The sequence below is a fragment of the Vulpes vulpes genome, chromosome 13, assembly GCF_048418805.1.
Source record: "Vulpes vulpes isolate BD-2025 chromosome 13, VulVul3, whole genome shotgun sequence".
Classification (NCBI taxonomy): Eukaryota; Metazoa; Chordata; class Mammalia; order Carnivora; family Canidae; genus Vulpes; species Vulpes vulpes.
Genome location: NC_132792.1, coordinates 121,239,553 through 121,253,438, shown reverse-complemented (window position 1 = coordinate 121,253,438; position 13,886 = coordinate 121,239,553). Strand labels below are relative to the sequence as shown.

The following is a 13,886-nucleotide window of genomic DNA, read 5'->3' as shown; positions in this document are numbered from 1 at the left end:
TCTGGGAAGACCTGCTTATAGGTTCATATAAAGAGTTATGGGTTGGATTCAGTTGCTTGTGAGCTATTGGGACTGAGGGTGGCTGTCCTTTCCTGGCGGGTGGCCATGTCACGTGGGCCTTCTCCATAAACGGAGGCCACTGTTTCTGTAAATTAACCTTGGAAGAGAGATTCCGTTACTTTTGCTGGAGAAGCAGGTTGCTGGGTCCTGCCCACAGACAATGAGAGAAGATCACACGAGGGCATGAATACCAGGAGGTAGGGGGCCCTGGGAGGCACCTGTCTGGTTGTTGCTGGAAGGAGGGAAGGAGATGGGGATTGTTTCTCACAGTGTATACTTCCAGCAGGGGCTGGAAATGTATATGAGTGAGAGATTTTAAAGCCTGAGTTTATGACAAGGAAGTAGTGGGTTGTCAGTAACAACCCAAAGAGAAGTCTTCTAGAAAGAAAGAAATTAGAGTAGCAAAGTATTTCAAATACAGGAGTATAACAAAACTTTAGATTTTATTATAGCGAGTTAGACTCATTCTAGAAAATGTCATCATCTTTGTTTTCTTTATTAGTACTAATTTCTTAAAACTTTGTTTTTTAAAGAATTTATTTACTTATTCATGAGAGACACAGAGAAAGAGAGAGGCAGAGACACAGGCAGAGGGAGAAACAGGCTCCATGCAGGGAGCCCGACATGGGACTCGATCCTGGGTCTCCAGGATCACACCCTGGGCTGAAGGCAGTGCTAAACCGCTGAGCCACCTGGGTTGCCCAGTTTCTTAAAACTTGTGTTAAGATATAACCTTTAACCAAATGCAAGTAAGATTAATAAATATAGTTTTATTCTTTGATGGACAAAAGTATTAATATTTAAAGCTATTACATATATTTTTCATTATGGCAAAATATGCATAACTAAATTTACCATTTTAGTCATTTCTTGGTGTACAGTCATTTCTTGGTGTACAGTGGCCTTAAGTACATTCACATGATTGTGTAAACATCACTGCCATCCATCTCCAGAACTTTGTCATCATCCCAAACTGAAACTCAACCCATTAAATCACTCCTCATCCATCCCACCCTCCAGCCCCTGGCAACCACTGTTCTTTGTGTCTGAATTTGACTGCTCTGGGTGCCTCACGTAAATGGAATCACGCAGTATTTGTTCTGTCTTGTTTATTTTACTCAGTATAATGTCCTCAGGATTCATCCATGTTATAGCAGGTGTCGGGATTTACTTCCTTTTTAAGACTAATATTCCATTGAATGTACAGTTGACCTTGAACATCATGGGGGTTAGGGGTGCTGAACCCTCATGCAGTCAAAAATCCGTATATAACTTTTGACTCCAAAAAAACTTAATTACTAAAAGCCTGTTGTCTGGAAGCCTTACCGACAACATGAACGGTTGATTAGCATATATTTTGTATGTTCTATGTATTATACGCTGTATTCTTATAATAAAGTAAGCTGGAAAGAAGGAAATGTTGAGGAAAGCATAAGGAAAACACAGGACTGCCAACTGCACTGTGTCTATCAGAAATCCACACACAGTTGAAACCTTTTTTGTTCAAGAGTCCATCATATACAGGTTCCCTTCCCTTAGCTTCAAATTAAGTATAGCATGAGAATAATGTGGAAATAGTGGAAAACTTTGAGGAGGTAGTTTTGAGGAACTAATATAATTGATAGTTACTCAGGTAGAGTTGTCATGAGTCCTTACTCTGAAGCTGACTGGCTGCTCTGAATCCCTTCTCCCACTGTCTCAACTTCCTCTCTGTAAAGTGGGGATATTGGCAAATACCTACCAAATAAGGTTGGTAAATAGATCAATGAATTACTAAAGGCAAAAGCCCATGGAATAGTCTGTGACACTTTGTGTTGTAATCATAATTCACATCTTTAATAGTGTCATTTTGTCAACACTGGCTCAGTCATTAATGACCTATGTCACTGAATTGTCTTTGGGTTTTAAATCTTTGATGATGTAAAGTGATTTGGATTCTTTATGACCTTGACTTTAAGAGGGGATGTGTCAGTCTGTACTAGATACTACAGACAGTAACCCATTAGTATATTTTCCTTCCTTGATTTTATTAGAATTTTTGTGCTTGCAGGTAATATGTTAAAACATTTTTAAATATTTAAAAAATATTTGTTTATGTATAGTTGTAGAGCAGTCTCCTAAAGCAGTTGGTTTTAATTTTTAGAAAAATCTAAAAAACAGTTTTTAGGAAATAAATTAACATTTGCTTTACTGTTGGTAGTAGGCTTCTTGTTTACCCCAGGAACAGTAGGAGGGCTTGAATTTGCCTGCAGTCCTTCGCAGTGAGGCTGGGTCTCCTTTCGTGTGTTCAGCCTGAGTCAGTTCCCATCTAGGGTCTTTCCTGTCCTGCTGCTTATTACTTCCTGCCCTGTAGGACTTGATTTTCTTCTCTCCCCATAGAATCCTCTAACTCCTGTCCTTGCTTCCTCCTCTCTTGTGGTTCTGAGCATTTCAGAGCTGTGCCTTTTCATTTTCTGTATCACTCATCTCTCTTCAAATACGTTGTGGACAGAGCCGGGTTCTTCACATTTATAGGATTGTGCAGATCCTATACTTACTCAAGTGCAAGGTGGTCACATAATTAAAGCCACATAGCACATACAGATTTTTATAGAGATGCCCTCTTTATTCCCGAGCACTCATGACTGCATGCAGTGTTTCCTCAAGGTACTTTTTCTACATTTTATCCAACCCAGTGATTTCTCCCCATTTAAGAGATGTTTTTCATCCTGCAGGATAACCCACCAGATTTGCTAAAACATTTTCTAAAACACACTGTTTTGCTTTAGATAGACTGATCATTTTCTTTGGTGACTGGATCAGTTATTATACTATATTGCATTTGTATTTCACACATGAATATAGATGTTGCAGGATAAAGAGGTTAGTAGTGAAACATTGATGTTTTCACTTTTTAGCCTTAGTATTCCTTAGAAGACTCCTGTGTGGTCCTTATGGGAAGTTTTGCCTTTCTCTGTATCTGGAGTTGCTGCCTCCCAGGTGATTTTCCTGCCTTGCAGAAAACAGCAGAAAACAGCAGAAAACAGATTGTCTGCTGCCCTTCCTTGTGCTTCTGTGTCAGCAGTCATGTCTTTCCTGTGTTCCTCGTGTCACAGCGGCACCTGTTACTAGCAGGCAGCTTTCCCTCTGAGTTTTATTTTATTTTATTTTATTTTATTTTATTTATTTTATTTTATTTTTTAATTTTTATTTTATTTTATTTTATTTTATATTTTATTTTATTTTATTTATTTTATAAGATTTTATTTATTCATGAGAGACACACAGAGAGAGGCAGACACAGGCAGAGGGAGGAGTAGGCTCCCTGCAGGGAACCCAATGTGGGACTCAATCCCAGGACCTCGGATCATGACCTGAGCCGAAAGCAGACACTTGACTACTTGAGCCACCAGCTGCCCCTTTCCTTCTGAATCTTAGCAAGGTTGTGTGGGATTTTTTTCCCCTGGGCGAGCCTCTCCCCCTATGTACATGGCTCATAACTCTTTAGTGACTTAGACCTTGAGAGAAACTTTCCAAAACATTGAACCTAATTTCATAGAATTTCTGTATATTCACACAATATCCGTTTTAAAAATTGCAGAACTGTAAGACAAGTACAGTTAGAGTGAATACACTCTGTCACAAGCAAAGCTGCCTCTTGAGCACATTGGCCAGCTGCGGGGGCACAGCATGGAGTAGCTTTTGGGTGCTAATGATAGGTTGTCCCTTTGGGCATTGCAAGTCAGAAAAGGAGGCTTTCCCCAGCATATTTTTGGGTTCTCCTCTTACTGCAGAATTTTTTTTTACTTTTTGCAGTTACTGTCTCTCACTACTTTGACAAATCTCCACGATGCTAGTGGAGAGGTGATAGGCATAGCTTGTTGTGACAATATAGAGAATGAGTTCTGTTGGGGGTGGGGGCAGGAAAAACTTTGAAGATGATGTGACACTTGTGTCTAAAATTTGAGGGACAGCTAATTATGAGGCAGAAGGTATTTGGGAAGAGAAAATGTGCAGATGGGTGGAGGGAAAGGCAAGTGCAGGGGTGTGGACATATCTCGACAAGTATGGCTAAGTTGTTACTGTGGTGTTGGGGGTTTGGACTGGTTTGAACACTGATGTGCCCCAAGCACTAGGATGCTGGAATGGTGCCTTGGCATGCATTACGTGCTTCAAAAGTATTTGAAGGAAAGAAAGGATATTAAAGAGAGTGGACGTTGTCTGCTGTGTTAGGAAGCCAGAATCTATCCTGAAAGGAATTTTTGGAATGTCTTAACCCAAAGACTGACATGATCAGATTTGACTTAGAAAAATATCCCTCCAGGGCAGCCCGGGTGGCTCAGCGGTTTAGCGTTGCCTTCAGTCCAGGGCGTGATCCTGGAGACCTGGGATTAAGTCCCACGCAGGCTCCCTGCATGGAGCCTGCTTCTCCGTCTGCCTGTGTCTCTGCCTCTCTCTGTGTGTCTCTCATGAGTAAATAAATAAAATCTTTAAAAAAAGAGTCTGTTTAAAAAGAAAATCCCTCCAGAAGCATTGGAGGAGAGAATAGAGGAAGATTGGAGTCAGAAATACCAGTTAGATTGCTGAAATAATCCAGTTAAAAACTAGGGAGGGCCCAGAGCTTCTGAGCACTGTGAAATAAAGGGAATGAATGAATTTATGAAGGTGTGAGGAAGTAGAATTGGCAGGCTGTGGTGATTTAGTTGAGGGCCTGGGCAGATGAGGGTAGGGAAGGTTCTGGAGTGATCCATGGGTTTGCAGGGTGCCTGGATCTTGAAGTGGGGAACTGAGCAAAAAAAGACTCTATTTGTGATTCTGTAGTGCTTAACACCACCATACAGGACATGCTTTTTTATTGTTTTCTTCCTATTTGGGAAAAATAAATGTTTATTATTCCAGTTGGGGTACATTATCTTTTATAACTGAGATGACCTAGTTCCCTATGACTCTGTGCACCAGGAGTTGTGCACAGTAGGTGTGAGCAGTATTTGTGGAATTGAGTTAAAATCTAACATTTATACTCTTAAGACTCTTCAAAAATGTTATAAAAGTGCAGGCTTGAGCAAAAAAAAAAAAAAAAAATTGACATCAGAGCATAAGACAGAAATCCTATCTTTAAAATTTCCAGCTTTCTTGTGTAATGTTATTTTAATATTTTATCTTCTGAATTACATCTTTGTTCATGGAATGACTCTGTATCACAACAGACAAAATGCAAATTCTCCTGTAAGTGGTTGGTAGTATAGTAGAGGTTGTCGTATAGACCTGGGTAGTTTACTGCAGGTTAGGCTCTGTGTTGTGATCAGTCAGTCATCAAAATTAATATCGGGAAGATGAGCTATAATCAACTATGTATACCAACAGTATTTGATCATAAAATGAAACTCATTTACTGCTCGATCTTCACAAAACGATAGTTTAGTAATTTACTAATTTAATCTTGTGTGCAGTTCCTTTACTGACTCAGAATGTTGAAGACTCTGACTAGCTGTTTATTTTTGAGGCTTATTATAATGCAGATAGAAGGCTGTTAGGAGGATCCTAACATTTTTGTCTCTGCTGTGCTTGTTAGATCTTCATTTTCTTAAAATCTTTTGTTTCTTTTTGACTCTTTAGTAGCTGTGATGCTTAAATCTTGCCTGCCTTCCATTTGACTTTTCCCTGAAAACCTGCGCATATGTATATAATTTCAGCAATTTGGAAACTCACCCTTTGACTTTTTTAGCTCCAAATCCTAGAGAAAGCTGGAAATTGTTATCAGAAGAACCTGTGGGCTGTTTCTCTGCTTGCTCTATTGCTTGCGCACCCCGGCGTTCAGGAAGCTCTCTTGTGCCTGAGGCCAGTCTTACTTGAAGTATTTCACTGGACCTGGGAGAGATGGAAAAATGGCCTCTGTAGAGAAAGCTAGTTATGTTTACGTTGTTACATGATACGATTTTTATTTTGAGATATTTAAGTTCCCAAGTATCCTCATTTTAGTAAGTTGTTGTGGTGTTTCCTCCTTCCACCCTTCCTCCCTGGCAAGTAGACCAAAATCTTGTCGACCAATTCCATATTGATTCATGCAGCTTATGTTTGAAGTCTGTGGGTTTATGAAATCCAAAACTGAGTGCTACTGGCCTATTTTATGCACACCTATAATCAGAGTTGGTATATATGTGGTTTTCTTACATCAACCACCAGTTCTGTTTTCCAGTACCAACTAGGTGTGCAGTTCATTTCATTTCTGACACTATCTGGCGTTAGCGTAGATGCCACAGATTAAGGGCTCAGTCCTTTGGGACTGGCCCCACTTCAGGAACCAGCTGACAACAGGGGAACTCAGGCTACTCACATTTGATGCTTCCCACCGCCTCCCTTCAGGTTCAGTAATTTGCTAGAGCAACTCCTAGAACTCAGTAAACTGCTTTGCTTACTATTAGTATTTTTGTTTGTTTTCAGTAAAGGATATAATTTAGGAACAGCCAGGTGAAAAATATGTGTAGTGCAAAGAATGGGGCAAGCTCAGAGCTTCCATGCCCTCTACTGGCTTTCTACCCTGCCAGCCCTGAGGTGTGAGCTCATTGGGGTGTTTTATGGAGGGTTCATCATGTAGGCATGAACCAGGACATTATTGCCCATTGCTGTGTGAACCTTATCTCTGGGCCTTCTTTCCTCCCCAGAGGTTGGGGGGTAGGGTGGAACTGAAAATTTTAACCTTCTAATAGAGCATGGCCTGGTATTTCTGACAGCTCCCATTTTGAAGCATAGAGCCATTCATTAGCACACCAACAACACCCTCACTGCCCAGATAATAAGTCCAGGGGTTTTAGGAGCTCTGGTGCCTGGAGCTGGGGCAAAGACCAAGTAATTTTTATTACAACACAGCTGTCTAGTAAAGAGAGGTTCTCCCATACTGTGGAATGGAATTGGAAGGAATTGTTTTGCATTTGTCACTGAGAATCCCAGTGGGCAGTGCTGTCTTGTCTTGCCTGGGCCTTACTGTGACTTTGGGTGCTCTGTGGCATCTAGGACAACAGAGTTGCTTGGGAAAAACTTGTCCCTCACAGCTTGCCACATAGACATGTTACTTTTCTTCTCTTTAATCCTAGCTTCTCTGTGCTTTTTGGCTATGTTTAGAGCTGGATTTGTATTTTTAGCATCTCATTTTGAAGATTTCTTTTCATCTTCCTTAGAAAACTAGTCAACTAATTTTGCATTTTTGTCCTCTCTTGCCTGCGTGGATAGGTCCATTTGTCTTTGCTTCTGTGGTTATAAGTTTCCCAGGAAAATGGAAGTGACCAGACATTGATTGCTAAGTAATTTGCATAGATCTTGATTAATCAAGGGTTAACGATGTTGAGTTAACTCTGCTTCATTGTTTGGAATGTCTCCAGTAGCCCACTTGAGCAGTGGGGGAAAAAAATGGAGGAAGAAGTGGGGACACTGTATCTAGCTCTCTTGGTTTTAGATTTCCTATACATATTAAAAATTTCTGTATATTTTAAAAAGGTTTATTTTCGTTTTGTTTTAGTCATGGAATGACTTAATTTACAGCAAATGGGGGTTTATTGCTGTGGCTTCTATGATCCCACTGGGACTTCTGGAGGAGACGTGGTATTTTGAATCTTAGGAAACATGTCCAAAAATACTAATTTTTTTTGAAAATGGAAAATACTGTTTTGTTATTGGTGACTAGTAGTAGATTTCTTTCTTGGATTATATATGTGAGGGGCACGTTGCCATAGCTTGTTTCACATTATCTTTTTGTGGGGTCCTGTAAATGCTGTCAATTCACAACTGTTTCTGTTGTGAATGATGAAGAGATTTTAACTTCTTTGCTGACAAATGCTCTCTTTAATCAGGCATTTAGAAATAATTCAAGCTTTTGTCATTAACTTGTTATATCCAGAGCTAGTTTACCAAGAAATTGGAGTACAACATAAAAATTTAGACAAGTATCATTCTATTTCAGTGTTTGTGCTACACAGATATTGTTATGAGTTAGTTTTTGTAGTTTCTCTGATGGAAAATTAGAAATAATGATTTACCTCGCTGTTCTGAAGCGACCTTTGTTGTCCAGTGCTTGGGACTCCTGTGGGTCTGCCCTGATATTCTGTCGCCAAGTCACATGACAAGAGCAAATCACAGGCTGTCGAGAGATGGGGCAGAGCATAAGAGGGGAGGGTCTGAAAGTGACTTTTTGTTTTTGAGAATATTGGCCAAGATCCCACATGATTAACTGTTGAAAATCTTTGAGGCAGAAATTGGTAGATGAGCAGTGCTTTTGTTAAGAATGAGATTGGATGAGCTTTGTAGGGGCATCTCCATTAACTTCTGCTTTAAACATCAGATTGGTCTTTGATGTGTAGATTGCGTTGTATTTGTTGGGTCAGTATAACGAATCTGTTTTCTTCTGTTGCTTGCTCTTGGTATTTGATTCTTTCAAAAATAAGCTATGGTATGAAGTAATAAAATTCAGATCAATCTCCCCCCCACTCCAGTGGTAGTATAGAATATTTAAAAGATGATCCTACTACTTAATATGAAATTAAGATCATTTCTACATTTTATTTATTCCTGTATCTCAGTCTTACTTGATAACAATTTAAACAAAGCTGAGATTTAAAGATTCTATCATAGAAATTAGTCTTTTCTTTAATATTTGTCTAGGAAGGTTAGAATTTAAAATCTAGAAAATTCTTTAGAAATTATCTTGTTTTTATTTTCTGATTTTTAAATGAAGAAATTTATTTTTTTTATTTTTTAAAGATTTTATCTATTTATTCATGAGAGACACACAGAGAGAGGCAGAGACATAGGCAGAGAGAGAAGCAGGCTCCATGCAGGGAGCTCAATGTGGGACTTGACCCCGGGTCTCCAGGATCGCACCCTGGGCCAAAGGTGGTGCTAAACCACTGGGCCACCGGAGCTGCCCTCATTTTTAAATGAAGAAATTTAGTATATAGGATGTTGTCTTGCCCAAGTGGAATCAGGGACTTAATCACATTGCCATTCTTTGATTGATAGTGGCCACTCCATATTTCAAGGTACAGATAGAGCTTATCAGAATTTGTTTTGTAAACCTTGAAGCAAGCCTGATGATAAAAATAATCTTGCCAGTAAAAAGTAGGTAATCCCAGCTCACCAGTATTATAAACATATATACAGTTGAATAAATGATGGTTAATTTATATTTGAAGTTCTGTTCAGTTTCATGAGCATATAGATACTCTGTGTATTCGATTAGAAAACATTTCTTGTGTTGCTTGTCTAAGTGCTCTTCATGAGTCCTGACCTCCCCTGGTCCCTCATTATGTTTCATTTTTTTTGGTCTCTTCTCCCCATTAGACTCTACACATAAAGACAGGAAGCTGCTTTCTTGTTCACTATTGTTCTAACAGCCAGTAAAGCACTGATTGTTGGCTAACTCTGGTTCGTATAGCTGTATGGGAAACTTAGCATATTTTAAATATCTCAAGTTTGCCTATTTTGTTTTTTACAGCGAACAGAGTATCTGTCAGGCAAGAGCTGCTGTGATGGTTTATGATGATGCCAACAAGAAGTGGGTGCCAGCTGGTGGCTCAACTGGGTTCAGCAGAGTTCATATATATCACCATACAGGCAACAACACGTTCCGAGTGGTGGGCAGGAAGATTCAGGACCATCAGGTAAGGATCTATTAAATTCTTACTGAACGTTGTCTAGAATTACAGAAGGACTTGTAAAATAGTGCATTGAAGTAGTGCTTTGCAAGTGCAGTCAGCATGTTCTGTGTGGCAGAGCTGGGTAGAGGTACGCCTTCCCACCCTTTCCCCCTCTTAGGAGGCTTGAATTTGGGTGGGGATTTAGAGCTAATTGCACAAAAATATAAATACGACTTTAAATTATGAACATGCATTAGGTCTTTTGACCTTCCAGTTAACTAGATTTGGGAATCTAAAGTAAATTTAGGACAAACAAAAATGTGAAATACTATGTAAGTAGCAGGTTGAATGTTTAAGGAATTTATTTCCAGCCAATGGTGTGGGGCTCAAAGAAGGAGTTGAAAGTGTAAATGGTGGTGGGAGGGGGGAGGGTAGTGGGAGCGCCTGGGTGGCTCAATTGGTGAAGCCTTTGCCTTCTGCTCAGGTCATGATCCCAGGGTTCTGGAATTGAGCCCCATGTTGAAGTCCCTCCTGGTCTGGGAGTCTATTTCTCCCTCTCCCCTGCTTATACTCTGTTTCACTCTCTCTTTCTCTCTCTCAAATAAATAAAATCTTTTAAAAAAATGTAAATAGTTTCACAAAAATATTTTTTCACAAAAATTTTTTTAAAAAAATATTTTCTCACAAAAATTTTTTTTTTTAAATATTTTACTTGGGATCCCTGGGTGGTGCAGCGGTTTGGCGCCTGCCTTTGGCCCAGGGCGCAATCCTGGAGACCTGGGATCGAATCCCACGTCGGGCTCCCGGTGCATGGAGTCGGCTTCTCCCTCTGCCTGTGTCTCTGCGTCTCTCTCTCTCTCTGTGTGACTATCATAAATAAATGAAAATTAAAAAAATAAAAATTAAAATTAAAAAAAATAAAATATTTTACTTGAGAGAGAGCATGAGCATCAATTGGGGGAAGGGGCAGAGGGAGCAGCAGACTCCCCTCTGAGCAGGGTGCCCGATATGGGGCACGATCTCAGGACCCTGAGATCATGACCTGAGCCAAAGGCAGCACTCTCATGTACCATAAAACGAGTTTAGTAACATTTTCCTCCTCTTTTCTAACATTCTGTTGCTGAACAATTGAAAAACTGAATGTGGCTCTTTGGTCTTTTCAGACTTTTTGCCAAGCAGGGATATAGATCCACTTTAAAATGGGGCTTATAATTTTCCAGTAATAACTTGTGGCTCCCACCCCAACATGTAGAAACACCACATGACAAGAAGCCATCATTTTTTAAATTGTAAAATATATACAACATAAGACTGCCCATTTTACCCATGTTTAAGTGTACAGTTCAGTGGCATAAAGTACACTCACGTTGGTGTGCAACTGTCACCACTATTCATCTCCAGGATGTTTTCATCCTCCTACACAGACACTCTGAACTCATTAAATACTAAGTCTCTGTTTCCTCTTCCTTGGTCCTTGAGAATCTCCATTCTTTTTTTTTTTTTTTTTATGATTTTATTTACTAATTCATGAGATACATAGAGAGGCAGAGACATAGGCAGAGGGAGAAGCCGGACTGCCTGAGGGGAGCCTGATGTGGTACCCTGTCCCAGGACCCTGGGATCATGACCTGAGCCAAAGGCAGACACTCAATCACTGAGCCACCTAGGTGCTCCCCGTCACCTTTTTAAATGAATTTGATTATTGAGGTATTTCAGATAAGTAGAGTCAGACAATATTTATCAAGTTTGTGTCTGGCATAATGTCTTTAAGAGGTTATCGTATTTTAAAAAGAATTCCAAATTTGGGTATTGGTGGATAAGGTAATATAGACAGCTGTTCCCTGAGAACTAACACGATTGGACAGAATAGTAAGAAGAAGAAAGTGTTTGGAGCGCTTACATGACAAGAGTTACAGGTCCATGATCTGAAAGACAAGAGAACCACAGAAGTGAGCCCAGCTTTAGACCTCTGTTTACCTAGAGGCACACCAGTTTTGAAAGAGGGGACTGAGAAGAGCTTTTGGCAGATTCCTGGGACTAGCAAAACAAGAACTAAGAGTTAGGGTCTGCTAATAAGGGAGGGTTTTCTTGGCTATCCCCAGACTGTCATTTGGGAACCCAAAGCCCCATTCCCTGGGAAGAGGTTTGCCTTAGACCAAGGCTAGTCTTTACGGGAACTGACATCCAGCCTTTAATCACTTCATTCACCCTTGGATTAAGTTGATTTCAGATTGTTAATTTCCCTAGCTGCTTGCCAGAAGCAAATGTGAATCTTCTTTGGAAAAATAAAACATCATTGTAGGCTTCACAATTTCCATACAGTTGTCCACATATATAGCATCTGACAGGAAATAAAAATCAATAGGCCCCTGAGGAGGCAAGAGGAGCGGTAACAGAACAGACCCACGGGGAACTCAGAATTAACTTTAGAATAACTATGCTTTTCCTTATTCAAGGAAATAACACAAGGTTGAGAATTTCAGCAGAGAATGGAAACTTGGAAAAAGAACCACATGGGAATTTCAGAATTGAAGACTAAGTGCTCCATTACCAGTTTGGTGGTAGGTTTTACAGCAGACTAGGAACAGCTAAAGAGAAGCAGTAAATGGAATGCAGGGGAGAAGAAAATATTCAGGGGCGCCTGGGTGGGTGTCATTTGGTTAAGGATCTGATTTTGATTTCCCCTCAGATCATGATCTTAGGATCATGAGATTGAGCCCTGTGTCACGCTCCACTCTGAGTTGGAGTCTGCTTGAGAGTCTCTCTCAAAAAAAATATTCAGATTGAAGCTAAGATATTCTAAGACAGAAAAATATGGACGTATGAAAAACAAAGGGAAACAATTCCAGAAGGTATATGCACCCCTACATTTATTGCAACAATATTTACAATAGACCAACTGTGGAAGTAAACCAAGTGTTTGCTGATAAACAAGTGAATAAAGATGTGTGTGTACACAATAGAGTATTACTCAGCCATAATAAAGAATGAAACCTTGCCATCTGCAACAACACTAGATGGGTCCGAAGGATATAATACTAAACGAAATAAAAGACAAATGCCATATGATTTCATTTAACATGTGGACTCTAAACAAAACAGAAAACAGAAATAGACTCCTAAATCCAGAGAATAAATTGCCAGAGGGAAGGGGTGGAGGGGTGAAAGAGGTGAAGGGAATTAAGAGAAAGACATAGGGATGGATGCCGGGGTAGCTCAGTGGTTGTGCTCTGCCTTCAGCTCAGGGCATGATCCTGGAATCCTGGGATCAAGTCCCACATTGGGCTCCCTTCATGGAGCCTGCTTCTCTGTCTGCCTGTGTCTGCCTCTCTCTCTGTGTCGCTCTTGAATAAATAAATAAAATCTAAAAAAAAAAGAGAGAGACATAAGGAAAGTATAATGTACATGTGTACTTGGAGGTCTAGAGGAAAGGAAGAAAGAAAGGAAGAGGAAAAACTGAGGAGGCAATGAAACATCAGCTCAGAAATGCTGAAAACCTTAAGTGGGATAAACATAGAGAAAGCCGAATAGAAATCCATCATACAAAGTCACTGCCCATTAAACGGAGCTAGAGACCCTCAAGCAGCCAGGGAAGACAGGACGACTTGAAGATGCTACAGTGGATGGTCAGCCAACTTCCAACTTCTCCATAGAAACAGCAAAAGCTGAGAAGGAGTGGGCTTGAAAGAAAACGAGTGACCGTACAGAATAAAAATCCTCTTCAAAAATGAAGGTGAATTAAAGGCATTTTCTGAGAAAAATAGAGAGAATTCATCACAAGGAGATCTACATTGAAAGAAATTGAAATTCTGAAATGTGTCCCTCAGAATCAGAAATGATCCCAGCAGAAGTTTGGAGGGCATGGAAGGAATAAAGAGCAACAGGTGTAAATGTGGGCAAATCCTAAATGATCATCTGTCCTAGAAAAGTGACAGTGAGGTACTGATACCTCTTGTACTCTCTAGGCCATCGAAAGCATGTACAATGAGCTAGCTAGTAGGAGGGTAATAAGAATACACTCTAAAAGAAGGTGAGATAGATTTAGACCCGAATTTTATATAATTTACATGAAACAATAAATGGACTCAACCCTCCAGTGAAAGCAGACACAGGCAGATTGTGTAAGTCATGCAGAATTAATATGAAACTGTAGCTATGCACAAAGGATGGAGGGCAGCCACAGCAGTAGTGAAGACCACCAGAGTAAGGAGGACATACTCC

The 13,886-nt window shown here is 40.0% G+C and overlaps 1 protein-coding gene across 21 annotated transcripts in view; it reads left to right on the top strand.

The window, feature by feature from the left end:
- The window catches only part of ENAH (ENAH actin regulator), a 140,565-nt gene that overhangs the window by 58,551 nt on the left and 68,128 nt on the right, over positions 1 to 13,886 (top strand). For all 21 annotated transcript variants that reach the window (XM_072732691.1, XM_072732690.1, XM_072732678.1 and 18 more), the window contains exon 2: positions 9,524 to 9,689. In XM_072732691.1, the coding sequence (XP_072588792.1) occupies positions 9,524 to 9,689 (166 nt within the window). The remainder of the gene's footprint in view (positions 1 to 9,523; positions 9,690 to 13,886) is intronic.